Source organism: Phacochoerus africanus, chromosome 2 (genome assembly GCF_016906955.1).
Source record: "Phacochoerus africanus isolate WHEZ1 chromosome 2, ROS_Pafr_v1, whole genome shotgun sequence".
In the NCBI taxonomy this organism is placed as follows: domain Eukaryota; kingdom Metazoa; phylum Chordata; class Mammalia; order Artiodactyla; family Suidae; genus Phacochoerus; species Phacochoerus africanus.
In genome coordinates, this window is record NC_062545.1 from 141,420,817 (window position 1) to 141,441,872 (window position 21,056).

General features: G+C 41.7%; 1 protein-coding gene and 1 non-coding gene across 3 annotated transcripts in view; one reads left to right on the forward strand and one right to left on the reverse strand.

Annotated features, from left to right (window-relative positions):
* Nucleotides 1–21,056, forward strand: part of LRRK1 (leucine rich repeat kinase 1) — a 129,461-nt gene that overhangs the window by 40,593 nt on the left and 67,812 nt on the right. The window contains exons 3-6 of one of the 2 annotated variants that reach the window (XM_047766850.1): nucleotides 6,905–7,068; nucleotides 11,358–11,529; nucleotides 15,617–15,796; nucleotides 16,202–16,350. In XM_047766850.1, the coding sequence (XP_047622806.1) occupies nucleotides 6,905–7,068; nucleotides 11,358–11,529; nucleotides 15,617–15,796; nucleotides 16,202–16,350 (665 nt within the window). Of the gene's footprint in view, nucleotides 1–6,904; nucleotides 7,069–11,357; nucleotides 11,530–15,616; nucleotides 15,797–16,201; nucleotides 16,351–21,056 lie in introns of those variants that run through there. The other variant, XM_047766851.1, reaches the window with a different exon arrangement.
* LOC125121786 (small nucleolar RNA U13) lies at nucleotides 4,108–4,211 on the reverse strand. Its single transcript, XR_007133648.1, has one exon. It is a non-coding gene; the product is annotated as a small nucleolar RNA U13 (small nucleolar RNA).

The window sequence follows — 21,056 nt, forward strand, 5'->3', positions numbered from 1 at the left end:
TTTTTGCTACTCTATTGATGGAGGTGAATGCTATTTTAAAAGGTTATGGATGTCCAAGTAAATTATGGGTGTCTCTCCTAGGATGTACAGAGGATGCCACTGATTTTGAAGCAACAGAGAGCATTTGCCTTCTATCACGCATGCTTTCTTTGATGGGGATGAGCGAGAGAATTAAATGTATTTTATACACACACACACACACACACACACGAGAACTAAAAAAATTCAAGTCACTTTCATATAAGCTCTCCATTTTCCCAGATACAGAGAAAAGAAGCAGTAGAGAGAGAATTTTATTCTGATTATTGGGTTGGGAGGAATGATTTAACAAGCACCGTTCTAGAAGAAAAGGTAAAAATGTCTCCTTAGGCTATAAGGACAGAACAGACTCAGCATCAGCAGACAAAGGACTGTCTTTAAAATGGGGAAGACCGCGGTGAACTGTTAGTGTAAGTGACATAGCTTTTACAGCCAGACATCACTAATATTCATGGAATTCTGTTTTATTACTTTCCCAAAATAGGAGAGAAGCATAACTTCTGTTAGTTTTCCTGTACTCAGAATAATTTGGGTTTTTTTAAAACCTGAATTATAGAAACCACATTTAGATATATTGGCAATGAAAAACATTTCTCCTAGAAATGGCTGAATAGGTGAAACATAATGTTACTGAAAATATTTATAAATAGGATATAAAAAATGAAAGTGATTATCAAGGACTAAATGATGTTCTGGTTCTGCAGGTTTTTAAATATTTTTTTAACCAAATACTTCTTCATGTAATGAACTTGAATTTACTATTTGGGTCCAGGATATTTAAATTCCAGGCTGTGTAAATACTGAAGTTTATTACCAACCAGGAATGTGTTCACTTAGCATCTCACAGCTTATTGTGAATATTTCTTGTATTCTTGAGTAAGTCTGCATGTGGTGAGCCCATAACCCCAGCCAACCACTCCACTGACAGTTTCCCTTCACTAGTTCCTACTTGTAATTACTTCTAATTTACTCTTTCCTAAAAACAAACAGGCAACACCAACCAAACCTTAAAAAAAAAAAAAAGAACTGTGCTCTTGTTTTCTCTTTCTTCATCTTTATTTAGGTACATTCTTTGTTGCCCATATTAACTTTGCATTAAAAGGAAGATGCCTATATATATATATATATATATGAAATTTTCACTGCTGTTTAGGGAAATATTACCCATTATAATAGAGAACAAAAAGGATATATCTTTAAATTTTGACATTGAATCATTCTAATTATTCCACTGTTATTTTCCATCTAGTTCTGCTTACTTATTGGCTACATGAATATTGCACTGAAATAGAACGAGTTTGGGGGATTCTATTTTCAGTGTACATATGGAATCTGTATGAGCAAATGTTTAGAACTGTGATGTTTTACTGTAAAATTATGGATAATGGTTGACTAATAAGCACAAATAACTGAATAATCTCAAATAGTATAAATAAATGACCCTGCTTTAAGTGTAAATCAAAGGGCACCAATTCTCAAATATAAAACTGTAGTATATTTGCAAAAAAAAATTACTATTAAATATTTACCTCTAGGAAGAGTTATTTCACGGTGGGTAAGAGGGGTTCTGCCTTTTACATGATGTATTTCTCTATTATTTAAATTTTTATAATTTGTTCTTTTATTACTTATCTAATCTCTTTAAAGTTTTAAATAAAGCAGTCATATAATTCTATTACAGGGAATTTAGGAAATCAAGAAAAATCTTCTAATCCTATCACTAATTCCCCCCAGCCCATTCTTAATACTCATCATTAGTATTCTGGTCTTTTTTTTTCTTCAGTTTAAAATATATGTTCATCATCTCTTTATGATTTCAGGAAATTAAATGAAGTTGGCAGATTAAATTAAAAGCATATGCATTAACTGATGTTTTCCCATAATATCCTTCCAATAATTTGATTGGACGAGACCCCCCAGCTCCTGGGTCAGTGAGAGTGGACATGTATTGTCCATGCAACTTAAAATCAGATTCAAACTGAAAAATACCACAGCATTAAAAAATGTATATGTAAATAGAAGTGAGCAGCATCTTGTTTCTTACTATGTCGTTTACTCCACATACGTCATATTATTTGAAATTCAAGTTAAAGTAAAACCACTCTTGTAATTTCACATACCTTTTGTCCTAGGTTCACCTTCTGAGTGTTGCTTGACTTAGATGTAAAAGTGAATTGTTTTGACCTATGTTCCTAACGTGAACAGAAGCGGTTACTTTATACTTCCTCATACTGGCGCTCACACACGCTTGTCTTCTACAGAGATGAGGGGGATATTTTTTAATTCTGAAACATGACCCTGACATAATTAAGTGCCCCTCAGATGGATGATGCTGCCATTCCTCTGCCTTCTTGCCCCCACCAATGGCTTTCTCCCTCCAGCCTGCTCTCAGATGTCTCCGGGTCTCTGAGTGTAAATAATGAATGGGGACTGTTAATGTGTGATGGGAAGTGAAGCTTCCTTAGGCACATGTATAACCACTTACACACTCAGCCGTTTTTTGATTTCTCTTTCCGAAAACACAATCATTTGCATCGCAATCTTGCGTTGGGGTTTCAAGAAGGATGCAGATTGTGTGTGACGCTCGCTCGTGAAATCCGTTTAGCGTGGATTTTCGAATGGTTGCCTTTGACGTAGTCATGGCTTAGGGTGAGCCGTAAAGACTCTGGGAGGCATCAAGGGCCTTTACTGTAAGCAGCTTGTCTTTCTCTTTCTCCAGAGCAGGATTTTTCTGCACTGGTGGTGGAGCTCATTTAGGATGCCACATGGGGTGCCTTGCATTTAGGGTAGGTTATTCTGATTCACTTCTCCCAACATTTTGCTATGAAAAATTTCAAACATACAGTAAAATGGAAAGAATTGAACCATGTACATACCTTCCATTTTAGATTCTACCATTAACATTTTCTAAAATCGCTTTCATTCCTACACTGTCGTTCTTCTATTCATCTGTCAATCTATTATTTTTCATACATTTCGGAGTAAATTGGAAATATCTGTACTTTTCACCCTCAAATACTTTATTTTTAATATGCGTTTTTTTTACATTGATCACTTCAGGAAAGAAGATAACTACAATGATTCAAATGCATGAATAATTCAAATTGAAAATGCAATCCATGGATTCAGTAAACATCCTTTATAATTACACTGAATCAATATTAGAAATGTATGTAGACACTAGGTCAGCTAATAAAATAAGTAAAATAACTATATAAACTATAAATCTTGGTTTATACAAAGATGGGGAACATGCTTGATCAGTTAAAGTCAATTGCCATTGTATATTTTATGTGTCTTTTTTTAATGGCCAAACCCATGGCATATGGAAGTTCCCGAATCAGAGATTGAAATCCGAGCTGCCTCTGTGCCTATGTCACAACTGTGGCAACCATGGATCCTTTAACCTACTGCAGTGGGCCAGGAATGAAGTCTGTGCCTCCACAGCAAACCGAGCTGCTGCAATCAGATTCCCAACCCCCTGCACCACAGCGGGAAATCCCACGGCTGTTTTTTAAGATAACATGATTCACAATTTTTTCAACCACATATACATCCATTGCGTGTGTTTAGACAACAAGTGCTAACTAGGACTAGTTAGACAACTAGTACTAACAACTTAAAACTATCATCTTTGTTACATTAAAAGAAGATTTAGACTTTAGTATTCATATTATTGACTATAGTTCAATATTGTTGATAATTTTTACATAAAGTTTATATAAAGTTTATATCTTCATTGGAAAAATGTTCATATCTTCATTGAAAAATTTGATGGTTTGGCAGATATCAATACCTGTACATCATTAAGATATAAAACCATCACCCAGACAATTTCTCTTACCCCTTCTCTGGTGAACTTCACGCCTGTACCACTGCTGTTCTGATTTTTTCCCACCATAGCATATAAATGGGATCCTTTTGTGCAGTCATCCCTTCACTCAGTGTTGTGTTTTGAGATTCCTATCAGTTATTTCATGGATCAGTAGTTTATTCCTTTTGGTTGCTGAGTAGTTACTAAACCACAGTAGTTACTTATTCATTCTCTTTTTTTTTTTTTTTTTTTAACATCAGACGGGTAATGTGCCGATGTCATAACAAGGTTTGAGGGAGGCACATGTCATGTAGGCGCATGAATACCCAATCGTCACGCTCATGAACTGCAAAAGGATATTCATTTTCATCTTGATGGTCACGTTTGCTATTTACAGTTTGGAAATACCGTGAATAAAGGATTGCTATGAATTCTTGGATACATTTTTAGATAATTTTTCTTGGGTAAATACCTAGGAATAGAATAAGTGAATCTTAGGTGTGTGCTTAGTTTGAAACCACCAAACTTGTTTCCAAAGTGGCTGCACCATTTTAGATGCAACCTGTAAGGGATGGGTGTTCTGGTTGCTCCATATCCTCACCAAGCATTGATGTTATTTTTAAATTTTGGTGATTCTGGTGGGAGTGCAGTGGTGTCCTCTGTGGTTTTAAATTGCATTTCCCTGGTGACTGCTGATATGGAGCTTTTTGGATATCTTCTGTTGTTCAAATCTTTGCTCATTTTAACTGGGTTGTTCATCCTTTATTATCGAGTTACAGGAGTTCTTTCTGTTTTCTGAGTACCGTTTCTTTTTTGGATATATGTTTTGCAAAGATTTTCTTCCTATGTAAGTTGCCTGTTTATTTTTAAATGGTAAATTGTTTTTAAATGGTAGATCAACTTTCTGATGAGTTTTAACTTTTGGTGAATTCCAATTTAGTGATTTTTTTTTCCTTTTCATAGAGATTACTTTCTCTGTCTCATCTAAGAAAGCTTTGCCTACTCTCAAGTCATCTTCTCCTAAGTTTTTTTTTTTTTTTTTCCTGGAAGCTCTACATTTTAACCTTTATGTTTAAATCCACGATCAATCTCAAAGTATTTTTGTGTGTGGTGAGAGGGAGAGCTCAGAGACTCATTTTATTCAATGAATGTCCAGTTGTTCCAGCACCATTTATTGAAAAGACTTTTGCTTTCCTGATTATGTTGCCACCCTTGTTAAAAATTAATTGAAGGTGCAAGTGTGGGTCTCTTTCTCAACTCTGTTCTGTTCCATGGATCTGTTGTATATACTGGTACTTCACTGCCTTGGTTATTGTAGTTGTAGAGTAAGACTTGAAACCAGGTAACATATATCCTTCAACTCTTCTTTTTCAAGATTTCTTGGGATAATATAAATCTTTTGAATTTTCATACAGATTTGAGGATCAGATTATCAGTTTTATCCCCCCTCCAAAAAGCCTATTGGAATTATGGCTGGGATTACATTGAATCTATAGATAGAAGTGGGGAGAATGGACATCTTAACAATATTGATTCTTTTAATCCATGAACATTACATGTCTTTCCATTTACATAGCTCCTGTTTAATTTCTGTCAGCAATGTTTTACAATTTTCAGGTTATAGATCTTATTCATCTTTTTAAAAATGTATTTCTAAGCATGTAATTTTATGTTATTGACAATAAGTTTAAAAAATTTTCCAAATGGTAGCTGCTCTAATGTGATTTGCTTTTATGATGTGAATGTTGGGAAGCTAACTTTCCTCAGCACCTACATTTTTCCTTTTAAAAATAAAGCCTGTTTTTTCATCCTTTCAAAGAGGCAGCCAAGAAACAGAGTGAGTTCAACCCCAGCCTAAAAGCTGGGGAAACAAACTTAAGTCCCAGTTTGACTCTTACAGGTTGTGTGAACTTGGCCAACAATGATAGAATCCTGTCCCCATTTCTTTTTTCTTTTTATGGCTGCACCTGCAGCATATGGAAGTTCCTGGGCTAGGGGTCGAGTTGGAGCTGCAGCCTAGGCCTACGTCACAGCCAAAGCAACACAGGATGTGAGCCATATCGGTGACCTATGCTACAACTTGCGGCAACGCGGGATCCTTAACCCACTGAGTGAGGCCAGGGATGGAACAGCATCCTCACAGAGACAACATTGGGTCTTTAACCCGCAGAGCCACAATGGGAACTCCATCCTACCTCCACTTCTACTGTCACTCAACACAATCAGAATTTAACTCCTCATTCCTTGAAGTCTTTCTTTTGTAATATTTGCAGAGATAAAACTTTTAAGCCTGGTTCACTAACACATTTGCAAATCTGGTAGAAGCCTTGAATTTTCTCCCCAGAGAAATGCACACGCACAATTCTGTGTGCAATTTGAGACAAGATCAGGTACATTCAGGGTGGTATGACCATAGATGTGTGCAATTTTAGGATGGGCAGGAAGTCTCTGAAGGCTTTTGGGATCCACAGACCTCCTAACCATGCACCATTCTAGAGTGGGAGTTCTACGGGTTGACTGCTTTCACTTCTGCAGCTTCAGACCCAGCACAATATGGAATGAGGGCTACCAGGTCTAAATCATGTGCCCTTTGTGTTCTCTAAACAGAGTGGGTCTGAATTTCCACACTCCCCAGGATTTGACCACCTTTCTTCCTCCACTTGATAATCATGTCCCTCTTAGGGATACGGCAGTGGGGCCATTTGGTGGGTTACCAGGTCTCCTACCCAAGCCCCTGCTTCTCTGTGGCTGTTGGTGAGGTCAGTCTGGCAGTTCCTCACTAGCAGCTGTGCTTGGTGCCCTGGACCTGCTCCAGGCAACAGTCTTGCTGCATTCAGCTGCCCCCTGCCTTCCTCTTGCAGGAAGTGCCTCCAGCAGGGCGTAGGTCCCTGGGGCTGCTGTGCTTGTCAACATTGGCAACATTCCAGGGCAACCCCTTTCTCTTGCTAAAGCCCAAGGTCTCTGTCTTGGAGAGCATGTCCTGCTCAGCTCTCAAACAACTGATTCCCCTGAGCAGCGCCCGCAGTGAAGGTAGTGCTTCTCTCCACCCAGGTGCCGGGGACATGGGCAGCAAGCTCTCCATGCCAGGCGGCGACCCCACAGCACGGAGCCCCGGGACAGAAGGCATTCATGATGCCTACAAGCGAGGAGATCCCAGCAGGGCCCGGCACCTGCTCAGAGAAGCTTGTGATGAGAGTACATCTCAGCTGGAAAAGGTAAGAGTCAATGACAGCCCCTCCTGCCAGAACCAGGGACCCCAGGCTGGGCAAAGGTTACCGCTCAAATCTTTAATTTTCTCCTTATTGTGATCATCTTAATGGGAATTTGCATTGTGTTCTGAATACCTTGTTTCTCATGTAAACTTAGGAGGGCCAGTCCTTTTGAGTTGACCTCTCAGCCTGTAGTCACCAAAGCACACTGCCCCCACCTTCCCCAGGGACAGGAGGGGGTAACAGAAATGTAAAAGGGAAAAAAGCCAATCTGAAGGTTTCACCTAGTATGTTCTTTTATACTTTTTCCACTCTAACAATAGCACATGCTCAACAAAAGGAAATTCAGAAAATATATGCAAGTAAAGAAAAAAAGAACAAAAAAGTAATCATATTCCTGATCCATCCAAACCATCCCATGGAACAGTTTTGGTAAACTCCCTTCCAGGTTGCTCATCTGAGTGTATGTTTTGTTATCATTTCTAAGATAGAAACATACCTATTTCCATATAGGTTTTTGTACTGCTTTTGCTCATGGAGTATTATATCCACAATTTTCTGCAGGACTGTATGTTACTTATATGCATCACCTTCAGCGGCTACGGTGACATTCCACCTGATAGAGATGCCATTACTTACCCGGCTGGTCCTTTGGGTTAGATATATGGATTGTTTCTAATTTTTTGCTACTATAAATAATGCTGTGTTGAATGGGTTTTTTACCTAACCCTTTTCTTACCGTGAAGCTATTTTCTTAGCCTGGGTCCACAGGAATTGAGAATGTGGGAATGAGCAGTATTTAAATTTTGAAACACATGCCACATTTTTCCAAAAAGTTTGTAGAGACTAACCCTCTTACTCACCTACAGCTTAAGAAGGACTCTTGCCACCTCTGGTTCTTGCGGGAAATTCTCATTGGCTGTTAACCACTTTATTGATGTTTTGTGTGAGTACTCTTTAAAAAAAAAAAAATTGTATAGCCCCACTCCCAACATATGGAAGTTCCCACGTCAGGGATTGAATGTGAGCCGCAGCTGTGACCTATGCTGCAGCTGCATCAACGCCAGATCCTTAACCCACTGCAGAGGGCCAAGGATCAAACCCACACCTTGGCAGGGACCCAACCTACTGGAACTCCTTGTGCCCAGGACTTTGATTAGTACAGGTTTAACATCGCCATTAATTAATTAATAGTTGGATATAGCTCAATTACTAAACCTCCAGCCTGTTCCTCAAATTGTAAGAGATTTGGTGGGGGGAAGGTGAGCAGGTACAATGTATTTGAAAATTATTGAGGGGAGGGCATTTTTTATTCTTTCCATTATGACTCCACCACAGATATGGCCAAAGGCCCCTCTATGTAGGGGGAGGGCTGGGCTGCCCACATGAGCAGGTCGGAGTTGTGTGCCCCTTCGGATTAGCACTGGGTGGCCTCCTGCAGGGAAGGCTGTGCTCAGCAGACCACCCAGAGTCTGTGCCTCCCTCTGCCCACATCAGCAGAGTCTGCCCTGCTAGTGTTTTCATGGGTTGACCCACTGGCAGACTTGTTAGCATGGCTGCCTTCTGTGAGCTGGGTTACTTAAAACCATCACCTCCTTCTATGCCTGCCAAGAAGGAGGTTTGGGGGAGTTGTATGACCCCCATTTTTTTGGTATTTTAAAAATTTTTTTCATTATACCTGGTTTACAGTGTACTGTCAATTTTCTACTATACAGCGTGTTGACCCAGTTACACGTACATGCATAGATTCATCAGAAGTGATTAGACATAGTTCTCAGTGCTATACAGCAGGGTCTCATTGCCCATCCATTCCAAAGGCAACAGTCTGCATCTATTAACCCCGGACTCCCAGTCCATCCCACTCCCTCCCCCTCCCCCTTGGCAACCACAAGTCTTTTCTCCAAGTCCATGATTTTGTTTTCTGTGGAATGGTTCATTTGTGTACTATATTAGATTCCAGATATAAGTGATATCATATGGCATTTGTCTTTTTCTTTCTGACTTACTTCACTCAGTATGAGTGTCTCAAGTTCTATCCATGTTGCTGAAAATGGCATTATTTTCTTCTTTTTTATGGCTGAGTAATATTCCATTGTGTATATATACCACATGTTCTTAATCCAGTCATCTGTCAATGGACATTTGGGTGGTTTCCATGTCTTGGCTATTGTGAATATTGTTGCAATGAATATGCGGGTGCATGTGTCTTTTTTAAGGAAAGTTTTGCCCAGATATAAGCCCAAGAGTGGGATTCTTGGGTCATATGGTAGTTCTCTGTATAGTTTTCTAAGGTACCTCCATACTCTTCTCCACAGTGGTTGTACCAATTTACATTCCCACTAACAGTGCAGGAGGGTTCCCTTTTCTCCATATCCCCTCCCCACAGCAAATATAATACTCAATGGAGAAAAGCTGAAAGCCTTCCCACTAAAATCTGGAACAAAACAAGGATGCCCACTCTCACCACTCTTATTCAACATAGTATTGGAAGTCCTAGCTACAACAGTCAGACAAACAAAAGAAGTAAAAAGCATCCAGATAGGAAGAAAAGAGGTAAAACTCACTGTATGCAGATGACATGACACTATATATAGAAAACCCTAAGGACTCAACCCAAAAACTGCTTGAACTGATCAACAAATTCAGCAAAGTAGCAGGATATAAGATTAACATTCAGAAATCAATCTCATCTCTGTTTATTAACAATGAAATATTAGAAAAGGAATACAAAAATGCAATACCTTTTAAAATTGCACCCCCAAAAAATCAAATACCTGGGAATAAACCTGACAAAGGAGATGAAAGACTTATACGCTGAAAACTATAAAACATTAATCAAGGAAATCAAAGAAGATACAAAGAAATGGAAAGACCCCCACTTTATTATGAGGAAACAAGCCACTTGTCCAAAGACACATAGGTGTTAAGTGGCAGAGCCAGGATCCATCGTGACCCATCCATTTGGCACCACCATCAGTATCCTGTGCCTGGCTCTTCAGTGGAAAGCCAGCTTGATGCTGGATCTAGGAACCCACAGTCTATCAGAGGAACCAGAGGTATGGCGGTGGAGACATGCAAATACAAGATGGCTTTGTAGGAGCAGTGGAAATAGTTTGGCTCCTTTTTTGTTCTTTTTTGGCCAAGCCTGCGTTATGCTGAAGTTCCCAGGCCAGGGATCAAACCTGCACCACAGCAGTGACAACACCAGATCCGTAACCACTAGGCAACCAGGGAACTCTGAAATAGTCTGGATCTTGATGGTGGTGATTGTGATTGAGTTATACTTAGTCAAAACTCATCAAAGTGCACCTAAAAAGGGTAAATCTACTATATATAAATTATATCTTAAGAAACCTGACTTGGAAAAAAAGACAGGAGAGCATGTGTTTAGGCACAAATGCGTGATGGGATGAGTAAGGGTCCATTCAAGGAGCCTGAACTTCAGCCTGGGTGAGAGAGCAGAAATGGCTTTAGTGATGCAGAGATGGTGACAGAGGCCACCTAGCGCAGGGGACACTGAAAGTAAGGAGGTGGCACATGTGCTGACCATCCGCTGAGGACAAGACCAGGCCCCCGTGAACTGCCCCCTACCTGGGCTCTCAGAGGCACAAGTCAGGTAAGCCTAAGGGCCAAACAGCATCCTTGGCTTGCATGTTCAAATTTCATGACGCATTTTGGTCCCTACCTGAGGTATTTTTCACAATCCTCTTCCAAAGAAAGAGAATGTGAGATATTTATATCACATTTTCTGGTAGTCATATTAAAAAACTAAACTGAAACATGAAAATTTTAATAATCTATTTTATTTAACCAGAATAGATTAAAGATCATTTCACCATGTAATCAGTATAAAAATTATTGATATATTTTTTTTGGCTGCACGGATGGATTATGGAAGTTCCCAGGATTGAATCCAAGCTGTAGCTGCAACCTGAGCCACAGCTGCAGCAGTGTGGGATCTTTGACCCACTGTGCCAGGCCAGGGATCAAACCCACATCTCTGCAGCCATCCAAGGTACCACAGCGGGAACTCCAATATAAAAATCATTGATGAGGGAGTTTACCCTTTTTGTATGAAGTCTTTGAAGTCGCATGTGACTTTACACTTGCAGTACCTCTCACCCTGCATGAGCCATGTTTCAAGCCTTGAAAGCCACAGGTGGCTGGTGGTGCCATCCTGGGCAACAGAGCTCCAGTCTTGCCCGTGAACGTGATGAAACATTGGTGTTGGTTTTCCTGGCAGTTCTCAGCAGCACTCATCCTGCTGAAGTCCCATCCTGGTTCTGTTCTGACAGGGCCAGCTCCTGAGTATCCCCGCAGCCTATGGGGATCTGGAGACCGTCCGGTATCTTCTCACGGAGAGGCTGGTGGAGCTGCCGACGGAACCCACTGATGACAACCCAGCCGTGGTGGCAGCACAGTTTGGGCACACTGACGTCGTGCAAGAGTTACTGGAGTCTTTGCCAGGTAAATCCCAGGGCGTGAGCTCTTACCCACCTTTTAGGGACTCTCCTCTTAGGAACCACACAGGCATTGGGGGTGGGGGACTGCATTCCAAAATGTTTCCATCTTCCCACCATTACCAACCCTGAGATCCAGAAGTCCGGGGTTATTCTGCAAAGCAGTTTTGGCTTTACAGAAGAATTGATGGGAAAGTACCAGGAACTCCCATGCACCGTCCTCCACAGTTTCCCTATTATTTACCTTTCATATGAGAGTGGTACAGTTGATAAACCAATACTGATATGAACAAACTGAAGTCCCCAGTTTACATTAGGGTTGTATATTCTATGACTTTTAATAGATGTGTAATGACATACATCCACCATTACTGTGTCATACAGACCATTTCACTGCCCTAATAATCCCCACGTTCCACCCATTCATCCCTTTCTCCCCTGACCGCTGGCAACCACTGATCTCTTTACTGTCTCCATGGTTTTGCCTTTTCCAGAATGATATATGGTTAGATTCATATGATATGTATAGCCTTGGCGGATTGAATTCTTTCACTTAGCAATATGCATTCAAGTTTCCTCCCTGTTTTGTCATGGCTTGAGAGCTTATATATAGGGCTTTTTAGGGCTGCACCTGTAGCATTTGGAAGTTCCTGAGCTTAGGTGTCAAATCGGAGCTGCAGCTGCTGGCCTACACCACAACCACAGCAACACCAGATCTGAGATGCATCTGAGACCTATGCTGCAACTTGTGGCAACTCTGGATCCTTGACCCACTGAATGAGGCCAGGGATCCAATACGTATCTTCATGGGTACTAGTTGGGTTCTTAACCCCCTGAGCCACAACACAAACTCTCTCTCTCTCTCTCTCTCTCTCTCTCTCTCTCTCTCTCTCTCTATATATATATATATATATATATATATATATATATATCATCACTGAATAATAATACATTGTCTGGATATACCATGCTATGTTACTTTTTTAATAAGTCATTTTTTCTCTAGTAGACTCAAGTTGTCCTGGTCTCCTTTGATTTCCCAGAATGGCCTTGGACCTGTGATACTGTACAAGTTGAGGCATTGCTATAGCTGTAGGCCAAGGCATTGCCTTAGCAGGAGTCTTTGAGGGTTAGGATTTTGTGAGGCAGCAGGGCTGGCTTCATGGGTTGGTAACAATACAGTCACCCAGGACCCTGCACTTAGAAGTCCTTCCCCCTCCCCCCACCCCCACCACTTGGTTTAGCACTTGACAGTTGCCCCCTTGACATTTTTAATAATTTTTAAACAAGTGACCCCGTTTTTAAGGTTTTCATGGGCCTTCACAAATTATGCAATAGTACTGTGGGGGCTGTCCAGCAGGGTGGATTTGTGCTCAGACTTGGTTCCAAGCCAGCATGCCCCTCATGTGTCTGGAGGGAGAATGGGTTCATGGACAGGTCAGGGCAGTGTTGGGGCCATGGGTGCAGACTGGGTCGAGCAAGGCATAGGAGAGTGGGGAGGAGCCCCTGTGGAGCCAGTGACTGACTCCATCTCCTCAGGGGTCCCCAAGAGCAGCTCTGTTCTACCCCCAAAATGTCTATGCGGGCCGACCCACTCACCTCACTCAACAGCTTACATTTATTGAGCATTTGCCAAGTTCAGGACACACTGCAGAACCTGAGAGACACAGAGGCTTTTTAAACAGGTGATCCCAGCCCTTTAGTAGCTCCTGATCAAGAGGAGGAAGCTCAGGCAGGAAGGAGTGATGCTGTGCAGCATAACCACAGGGAGGTTAACATGGCTTACACGCTGGTTTGCGAGCACACATCAGGGAGTGGTCTTCACTAGGTGCAGGCTGGGGTCTGGGTGCAGAATGTGGTCTTCAGAGGGAGCTGACATCTGAGCCAGGCTTTGCAGGCTGAGTAGGAATTGACTTGGAACTCGAGCAAGGGAAGAGCCTGGTTTGCTTGCTTTTTCAGAGTAGGGAGCTCTGCTGGACCTGAGCATGGTTTTCAGCTGCTACCCGGGGTGTCCTGTCTTTAACATACCTTGGAACAGAGCTATTGAGGACTGAAAGAGTCCAGGGCATCATACTAGGCTCTGCAAAGGTGGGGAAAGGTGTGCCCTTTTGTGCAGAGGTGAGCGAAACAGTGTGTGTCCCCTGGGAATGCCCACCCTGTAGGGAAAGCACCCATTGCTGGGAATAAGACCAAGAGACACACAAGAGCAGCTGGAGAATGAGGGAGGGTTCAAGAAGAGGAGGGGTGAGAGGTCCGTGGGGTTGGGTACAGCACTGTATAATGGTGAACATCAACGGAACGGCATCATTATGAAATTCCTGGTCTTGTAGCTGAGCACGGCTAGGGAGAAGGAAGAGGCAGAAGGATGGGGGCCAACATGGGGCTCTATGAGTGTTGCTAGGTTTGGGCCTCAGAGAACACTCATAGGGGTTCGTCTGGTTAAGAGAGCCCTTTGGTTTTAGAGAAAGCAGAACTTAAGGCTTGACTTTGCCATTTACCAACCATGGGACTTTCGGCAAATTCCCAAATCTCTCTGAGCTTTGGTTTCCTCCTATTAAAATCATGACCATGAAGTACAGGGCCTGCCTCCTAAGACCGACCAACTCATGTCCATCCTCAACAGAAGTTAGCAGCATGACAGCTGCATTTCTCAGACCCAGATACCTGCTGGTAACCGAATTAGGGATCATTTGTTTCCTGTTCAAGTACATCCTCCTTTGAATTGTCTTTTCCACTTATCAGTCGAAGCCAAAGAAAGGACACTTATTTAGCACCTGCAATAGCCCAGGCATGATGCCAAGTGCCTTAGGTGTTGGATTTTAATTCCTGCCCTTTCAACCTCACCCCTATTTCCCGGTCAGTTTCCTATCACAGAGGGAGGATCACTTTCCCCAGGCTTCAGAGCACTTCAGTTCCGGAAGACTTGCCACCTCTGGAAATGAGACAGTGTTATGATGCAATTGGGAAGTATGTGTGTGGAGGATGAGGTCATTTTTCCTTGGCAGTCTAATCCAAAGACATCGCACTGTTTTGAAACTGAAGATATGCAACATTTCAGCCCATGCTGTCCCTGTTCATTCAGTGTGTCAAGTGTTATTTCATCCTGGAATTAAGTAGGCAGTTCTTTGGGGGAGTGATTCTCTAAGTTTTAGGTTGATCTGTTTTTTCAATAAAAGTTTTTTTTTAATTTATGAAAGTAATAGATGTATATTACAGATAATTTGGAAATTCAGAAAAGTGCTATTACTCCAAGAACATAATGATGCTATAATGACTTATATGAGGCACTGACAGTGTGACAGTTTGTTGAGTCAGGCACTTGACATATACTCTGTCATGTAATCCTCCCATTAAACTTGGGAGGAGGAATGTTATTATTTCCATTTTACCTATGGGTAAACTGAGTCATGGAGAGGATAGGAAATTTGCCCAAGAGACACAGCTGAAATATTTAACCCTAAGTTGCCTGTCTCCAAAACCCATACCCCTCTGTGTATGCTGCTCTAGGGGTGAGGTCAGGACTGGGGATGAGGCAGAGAGTAAGGGGATGTTCACAATCCCAGTACCCAAAGACAATTCTGCAAAATTCTGCAACACTGAGCTCGTTCTTTCTAGGTTTGTTTCCACACACCCACTTTTTTTTTTTTTTCTTTTGGCCTCCCCGCAGCATATGGAGTTCCCCGGGCCAGGGATCAGATCCAAGCTGCATTTTTGACCTACACAGAAGCTGTGGCAATGCCAGATCCTTAACCCACTGTGCTGGACTGGGGATTGAACCTTTGTCCCAATGCTGCAGAGACGATCCTGTTGCGCCACAGAGGGAACTACCCCACACACACTTTTTATCATTATGATCATACTGTGTGTGCTGTTTGAATGCTGCTTTTCCCCACTTGGCATGATTTGATGAGCAGATGGGTTTATAATGATGTGGGGAAATGGCATGCGCAAATCAGAGGGACTATTCCATAAACACTGTCAACTAGGAAGCAACTTTCAGGCAGAAGCAGGACCATAGTTAAAGGGGATTTCAGAGTGGGAACAACCGGTCGCCTCGGTGACACTCTCCTTCTTCCATCATGTTGTCCTGCCAGGTCCCTGCAACCCCCAGCGGCTGCTGAACTGGATGCTGGCCCTGGCCTGCCAGCGGGGACACCTGGCAGTGGTGAAGCTCCTGGTACTGACGCACGGGGCCGACCCCGAGAGCTATGCGGTCAGGAAGAATGAGTTCCCTGTCATTGTGCGCCTGCCACTCTACGCAGCCATCAAGTCAGGTGGGTCTCCTGTCAACCCACACTGCCCCCCCCCACCCCGAAGAATCATTGCTCCTTTGAGGTGTGGGACCAGCTGGCTCCCAAATCACTGGTGTGGAGGCTTTTGCAACTCCCAGTTCTTTGCATCTTTTTCGAAAGGCCTGCATCCTTCCTCCTCCTGCCCTGCTTGCCCCTGCAAGGGGATTTCAGTGGCTATGGCAAGTGGGCCTGACCTCGGAGGCACTCCAAGGGAAAAAGTCCCACAAAAATTCTCTAGCAGGAACCTGAAGCGTCCAGGGAGCAGGTGGAGAAGTTCAACTAGTACCAGAACGCTTGTCGTCTGCATTTCATCTGAGAGTCTCTGCCCTTTTGGACAACTGTGACACTGCTTCCCATGCCCTGAGGTCTCTGCTTTCTGTCCCATAGGGAATGAAGACATTGCCATATTCTTGCTTCGGCATGGGGCCTTTTTCTGTTCCTACATCTTACTGGACAGTCCTGATCCCAGCAAGCATCTTCTCAGGAAGTATTTCATCGAAGCCAGTGCGTTGCCCAACAGTTGTCCAGGAAAAATGGTGAGTAGCCTGTGAATGAATGGATGAAGAAGGGGTGGTGTAGTTAGACAGTGGAATATTTTTCAGACATGAGAAAGGAATCCTGCCATTGGCAACATGAATGGACTTTGAGGACATTATGCTAAATGAAAGTCAGACAAAAATAGATACTGTATGCTTTCACTTACATGTGGAACCTAAAAAAACTAAACCATAGAAATAGAGGGGATGGTTTGCCAGGGCATGGAGGGTGGGGTAGATGGGGAGATGCTGGTCACAGGGACACACTTCAGCTAGAAGATGAATAGATTCTGGAGATCTAATGTACAACACTGTGATTATAGTTAATAACACTTAATTTATACTTGAAAGTTTCCAAGAGAATAAATCTTAAATGTTCTCACCACAAGAAAGAAATGGTAATTAGGTGACGTGGTGTAGGTGTTAGCTAAGGCTGTAGTGGTAATCATTTTGCAATATATAAAAATATCAACAGCTTCTACGCCTTAACTTACACAATGTTATATGTCACTTATAGCTCAATAAAACCAGGGGAAAATGTGTACAAGGAATTAGTTCTAGTTGGTTTGCCATTTGAATAACAAAAATAATATTGTATTATTTACATGATCTTCAACCTGGCTTTTTTTTTTTTTTTTTTTGGTCCTACTTGCAGCATGCAGAAGTTCCTGGGCAAGGGATTGAACCCAGGCCACAGCAGCAATCTGAGCCACTGTAGTGACAATGCCAGGTCCTTAACCTACTGAGCCACATGGGAACTCCCAATCTGGCTTTTTAAATTTAGCACCCTAGGAGTTCCCATTGTGGCTCAGGTTAAGAACCCAATATAGTGTCCATGAGGATGTAGGTTCAATTCCTGGCCTTGCTCAGTGGGTTAAGGATCTGGCACTGCCCCAAGCTGGGGCATAGGTCACAGATGTGGCCCGGATCCTGTGTGGTCATCCATGGCTGTGGCGTAGGCCAGCAGCTGCAGATCCAAGTTGACCCCTAGCTTGGGAACTTCCATATGCCACAGGTGTAAAAAGAAAATTAATTAATTAATTAAATCTAGCGCTTCTATCACTGACTCCCTCAAGATCAGTCAATGTGGCTACATATCATTCTTTTATTAAATATGTGCCTTAAAACTAGAGTAAATGGGAGTTCCCTTCATGGTTCAGTGGTTAACAAACCCAACTAGGATTCATGAGGATGCTGGTTCAATCTCTGGCCCCTCTAAGTGGGTTAAGGATCCAGCGTTGCCATGATCTGTGGTGTAGGTCGCAGATGCGGCTCAGATCCCACATTGCTGTGACTGTGGTATAGGCCAGCAGCTGTAGCTCCAATTCAACCCCTAGCCTGGGAACTTCCATACCCATGGATGTGGCTCTAAAAAGCAAAAAAAAAAAGCAAAAAGAAAAAACCAAACTAGAGTGAATACAGCTTAGTTGACTTAGCCCTTCTGTTGGTGAACATTAGAATTATTTCTAGGTTTTGCCTGTATAATATAGCCTGATTTTCTAGGGTGTTCCTTATGGTGATCAAAGAACTAAAAGTGGACTGCTTTGGGAGTTCCCGTCGTGGCGCAGTGGTTAACGAATCCGACTAGGAACCATGAAATAGCAACAACAACAACAACAACAAAGACAAAAGACAAAAAAAAAAAATAAAAAATAAAAAAAATAAAATAAAAGTGGACTGCTTTGGAATCACTTCCCCAAAACATTCTGATGACTCATGCTTTGACCAGCATTATGTGGGGATTTCTGTCCCCATACCTCAGCCAGCACTAGATCTCCAGGAGCCATTTAATTTTCATCACTCTGTTAGGTAAAAATAATATCTCCTTGTCTTTTTTTTTTTTGTCTTTTGTCTTTTTTGTTGTTGTTGTTGTTGTTGTTGCTATTTCTTGGGCCGCACCCTCGGCATATGGAGGTTCCCAGGCTAGGGGTCGAATCAGAGCTGTAGCCACCGGCCTACGCCAGAGCCACAGCAACGCGGGATCCGAGCCGCATCTGCAACCTACACCACAGCTCCCGGCAACGCCGGATCGTTAACCCACTGAGCAAGGGCAGGGACCAAACCCGCAACCTCATGGTTCCCAGTCGGATTCGTTAACCACTGCGCCACGACGGGAACTCCTATCTCCTTGTCTTAATGTCCATGTTTCTATTATTAATAGTGTTGAGCATCTTTTCATATCATCATGAATTATTTGCATTTCCGCTTATGTGACTGACCTGTTACTGTTGATTATCTTTCTTAGGGATTACTCCCCCTTTCCTTCTCATTTTGGAAAGTCTTTTTGTATATTAGAGATTTTAAGCCTTTGTTTATTATACATGTTGCCAATATTTCCCCCCAAGCCATTATTTTTCTTTTGTCTGTTATCTTTTGAGGTAACAAAGATATAAGAATATATATATATAATCAAATATGTCTGTCTTTTCCTTTATGGCATATGGATTATATATGAAAGTCATTTCCACCTTAATCTTATATAAATATTTTTCTAAAGTCTTTTATACTGTTTTTATTTTTTTATTTTCTACTTTTTTTTTTTCCTTTTTTTAGGGCTGCACCCACAGCATATGGAGGTTCCCAGGCTAGGGGTCCAATTGGAGCTACAGCTGCCGGCCTACACCACAGTCACAGCAACATGGGATCTGAGTTGCATCTTCGTCCTACACCACAGCTCACAGCAGTGCTGGATCCCTGACCCACTGAGCAAGGCCAGGGATCGAAACCACATCCTCATGGATGCTAGTTGGATTCATTTCCACTGCACCACAACAGGAACTCCTATTTTTTACATTTTAAGATTTAATTTTTTTGTTATTTATTTGTACATGTGGTTTGAAGGAGGGAATGTAATTTTCCTCTCTTCTAGGTGGATGATCAGTTAATCCAGCACAATTTAAAAATAAACCCTGCCTTTAGTCTGAATTGAAATGTCATCATGGCCATATCTCCCACTATATCCATACCTGTGTACATTTTGGGATTCTCTGTACTGGTCCACTGACCTGTTAACCTTTTTTCTGTTCAAATGCCAAACTATTCCAGTTACAGGCATCTCATTTAAACCTTACAAATTGTTTGTTTGTTTGCCTGCTTGCTTTTTAGGGCCATACCTGTGGCATGTGGAAGGCCCCAGGCTAGCGGTCGAATCAGGCCTGCAGCTGCCAGCCTATGCCACAGCCACAGCAATGCTAGGTCTGAGCCACGTCTGCAACCTACACTGCAGCTCATGGCAACACTGGATCCTTAACCCTCTGAGTGAGGCCAGTGATCGAACCCACATCCTCATGGATACTAGTTGCGTTTGTAACCAGTTGAGCCACAAAAGAAACTCCCTAAACTTTTCAACTTGTTAATGCAAGTTTTCTACTCATTTGCTTTTTTCAAAAAATATCTTTCTTATGAGACATTTGTTTTTCTGTTCTGCACATTTCCCATGGTGACCACCATGGAGATTTGTGCTATGTTTAAGTTCTTTAATGGGATTTTATAGTTTTCCTCATAGGGTTTCCTGGACCTATTTTGTTTGTTTATAATTGTTTTTGCCACTGTTTGAATAGAATATGTGTAATTCTTTCCCATTTCCAGCCTAATGTTATAGTTGTGGAGGAAAGCTCCTCTGTTTGTTTTACCCAATCCCCTTACCAATTCCTATTGTTAATTCTAGTAGTTTTTTGGTTCTTTGAGACTTTTAGGTCTATTATCAAGTCATCTGCAGGTTCAAAACAGGTTTGTCTTATCTTTTCTAATATTTATATAACTCACTTTATTTTATGACTTATTATGTATCAAGCAGAAATGTCAAAAGTTGAATCATCATGAAGAGAACAGATGTATCTCTCTTGTTCCTGATTTTAAAGGTTGTGGCATCAGCAGTTTGTGGGCATTTCCTGTAGATTTTTGGTAAATAGACTGTTGTTATATTTAGGTAGTTTCCATGTATTCCTTCTTGCTTAGTTCTTATGAGGAAACGTGGCTGAATTTTGTCAGATACCTCTTTGGCAGCTATGGATATATTCACATAGCTTTTCTACTTTCATGCGTTGATGTAATAAAAGATGATGATAGATATTGGCTCAATCTTCAAATCTGGTCAGAAATGGTAATTGGCGTTGTTATGGCTAGATTTGATCTACTGATGTTTTATTTATAATATTTGCATCTATGTTTGTAGGTGAATTGATCTATAATTTTCTATTTTTATTATCTTCATGAGATTTTGGTGTAAGACCATGTTAGCTTGACAAAATGACTTGGGGAACTTTTCATTTTGTTACAGTCGGGAGAATTTTCATAGGAATTATTTATTGTTAAAGATTAATTATGGGTTCTCCTGTGGCACAGTGGGCTTAGAAGCCAGCATTGTCACTGCTGTGGCTCAGGTCGCTGATGTGGCAGGAGTTTGATCCCTGGACTGGGAACTTCCACATGCCAAGGGTGCAGCCAAAACAAAGGATTAATTAGATAAAGCAGGTCTTTATTTTGGACTTCTTTTGAAGTCATTAGTTAATTCAGGTTGTCTGCTTTTGCTTATATGCAGTTTAGAAAGTTATATTTTGGTAGAAAATCATCCATTTCCTTTAGACTTTTGAATTGGCCACTGTGGTGTGTCACATTTACCCTTTTTTGGTCATTCTTTTCTCCTGTATCTGTTCATGGTGTTGATTTATGATGTTGAACAAGTTTACTCTTTCTTTTTTGAATTT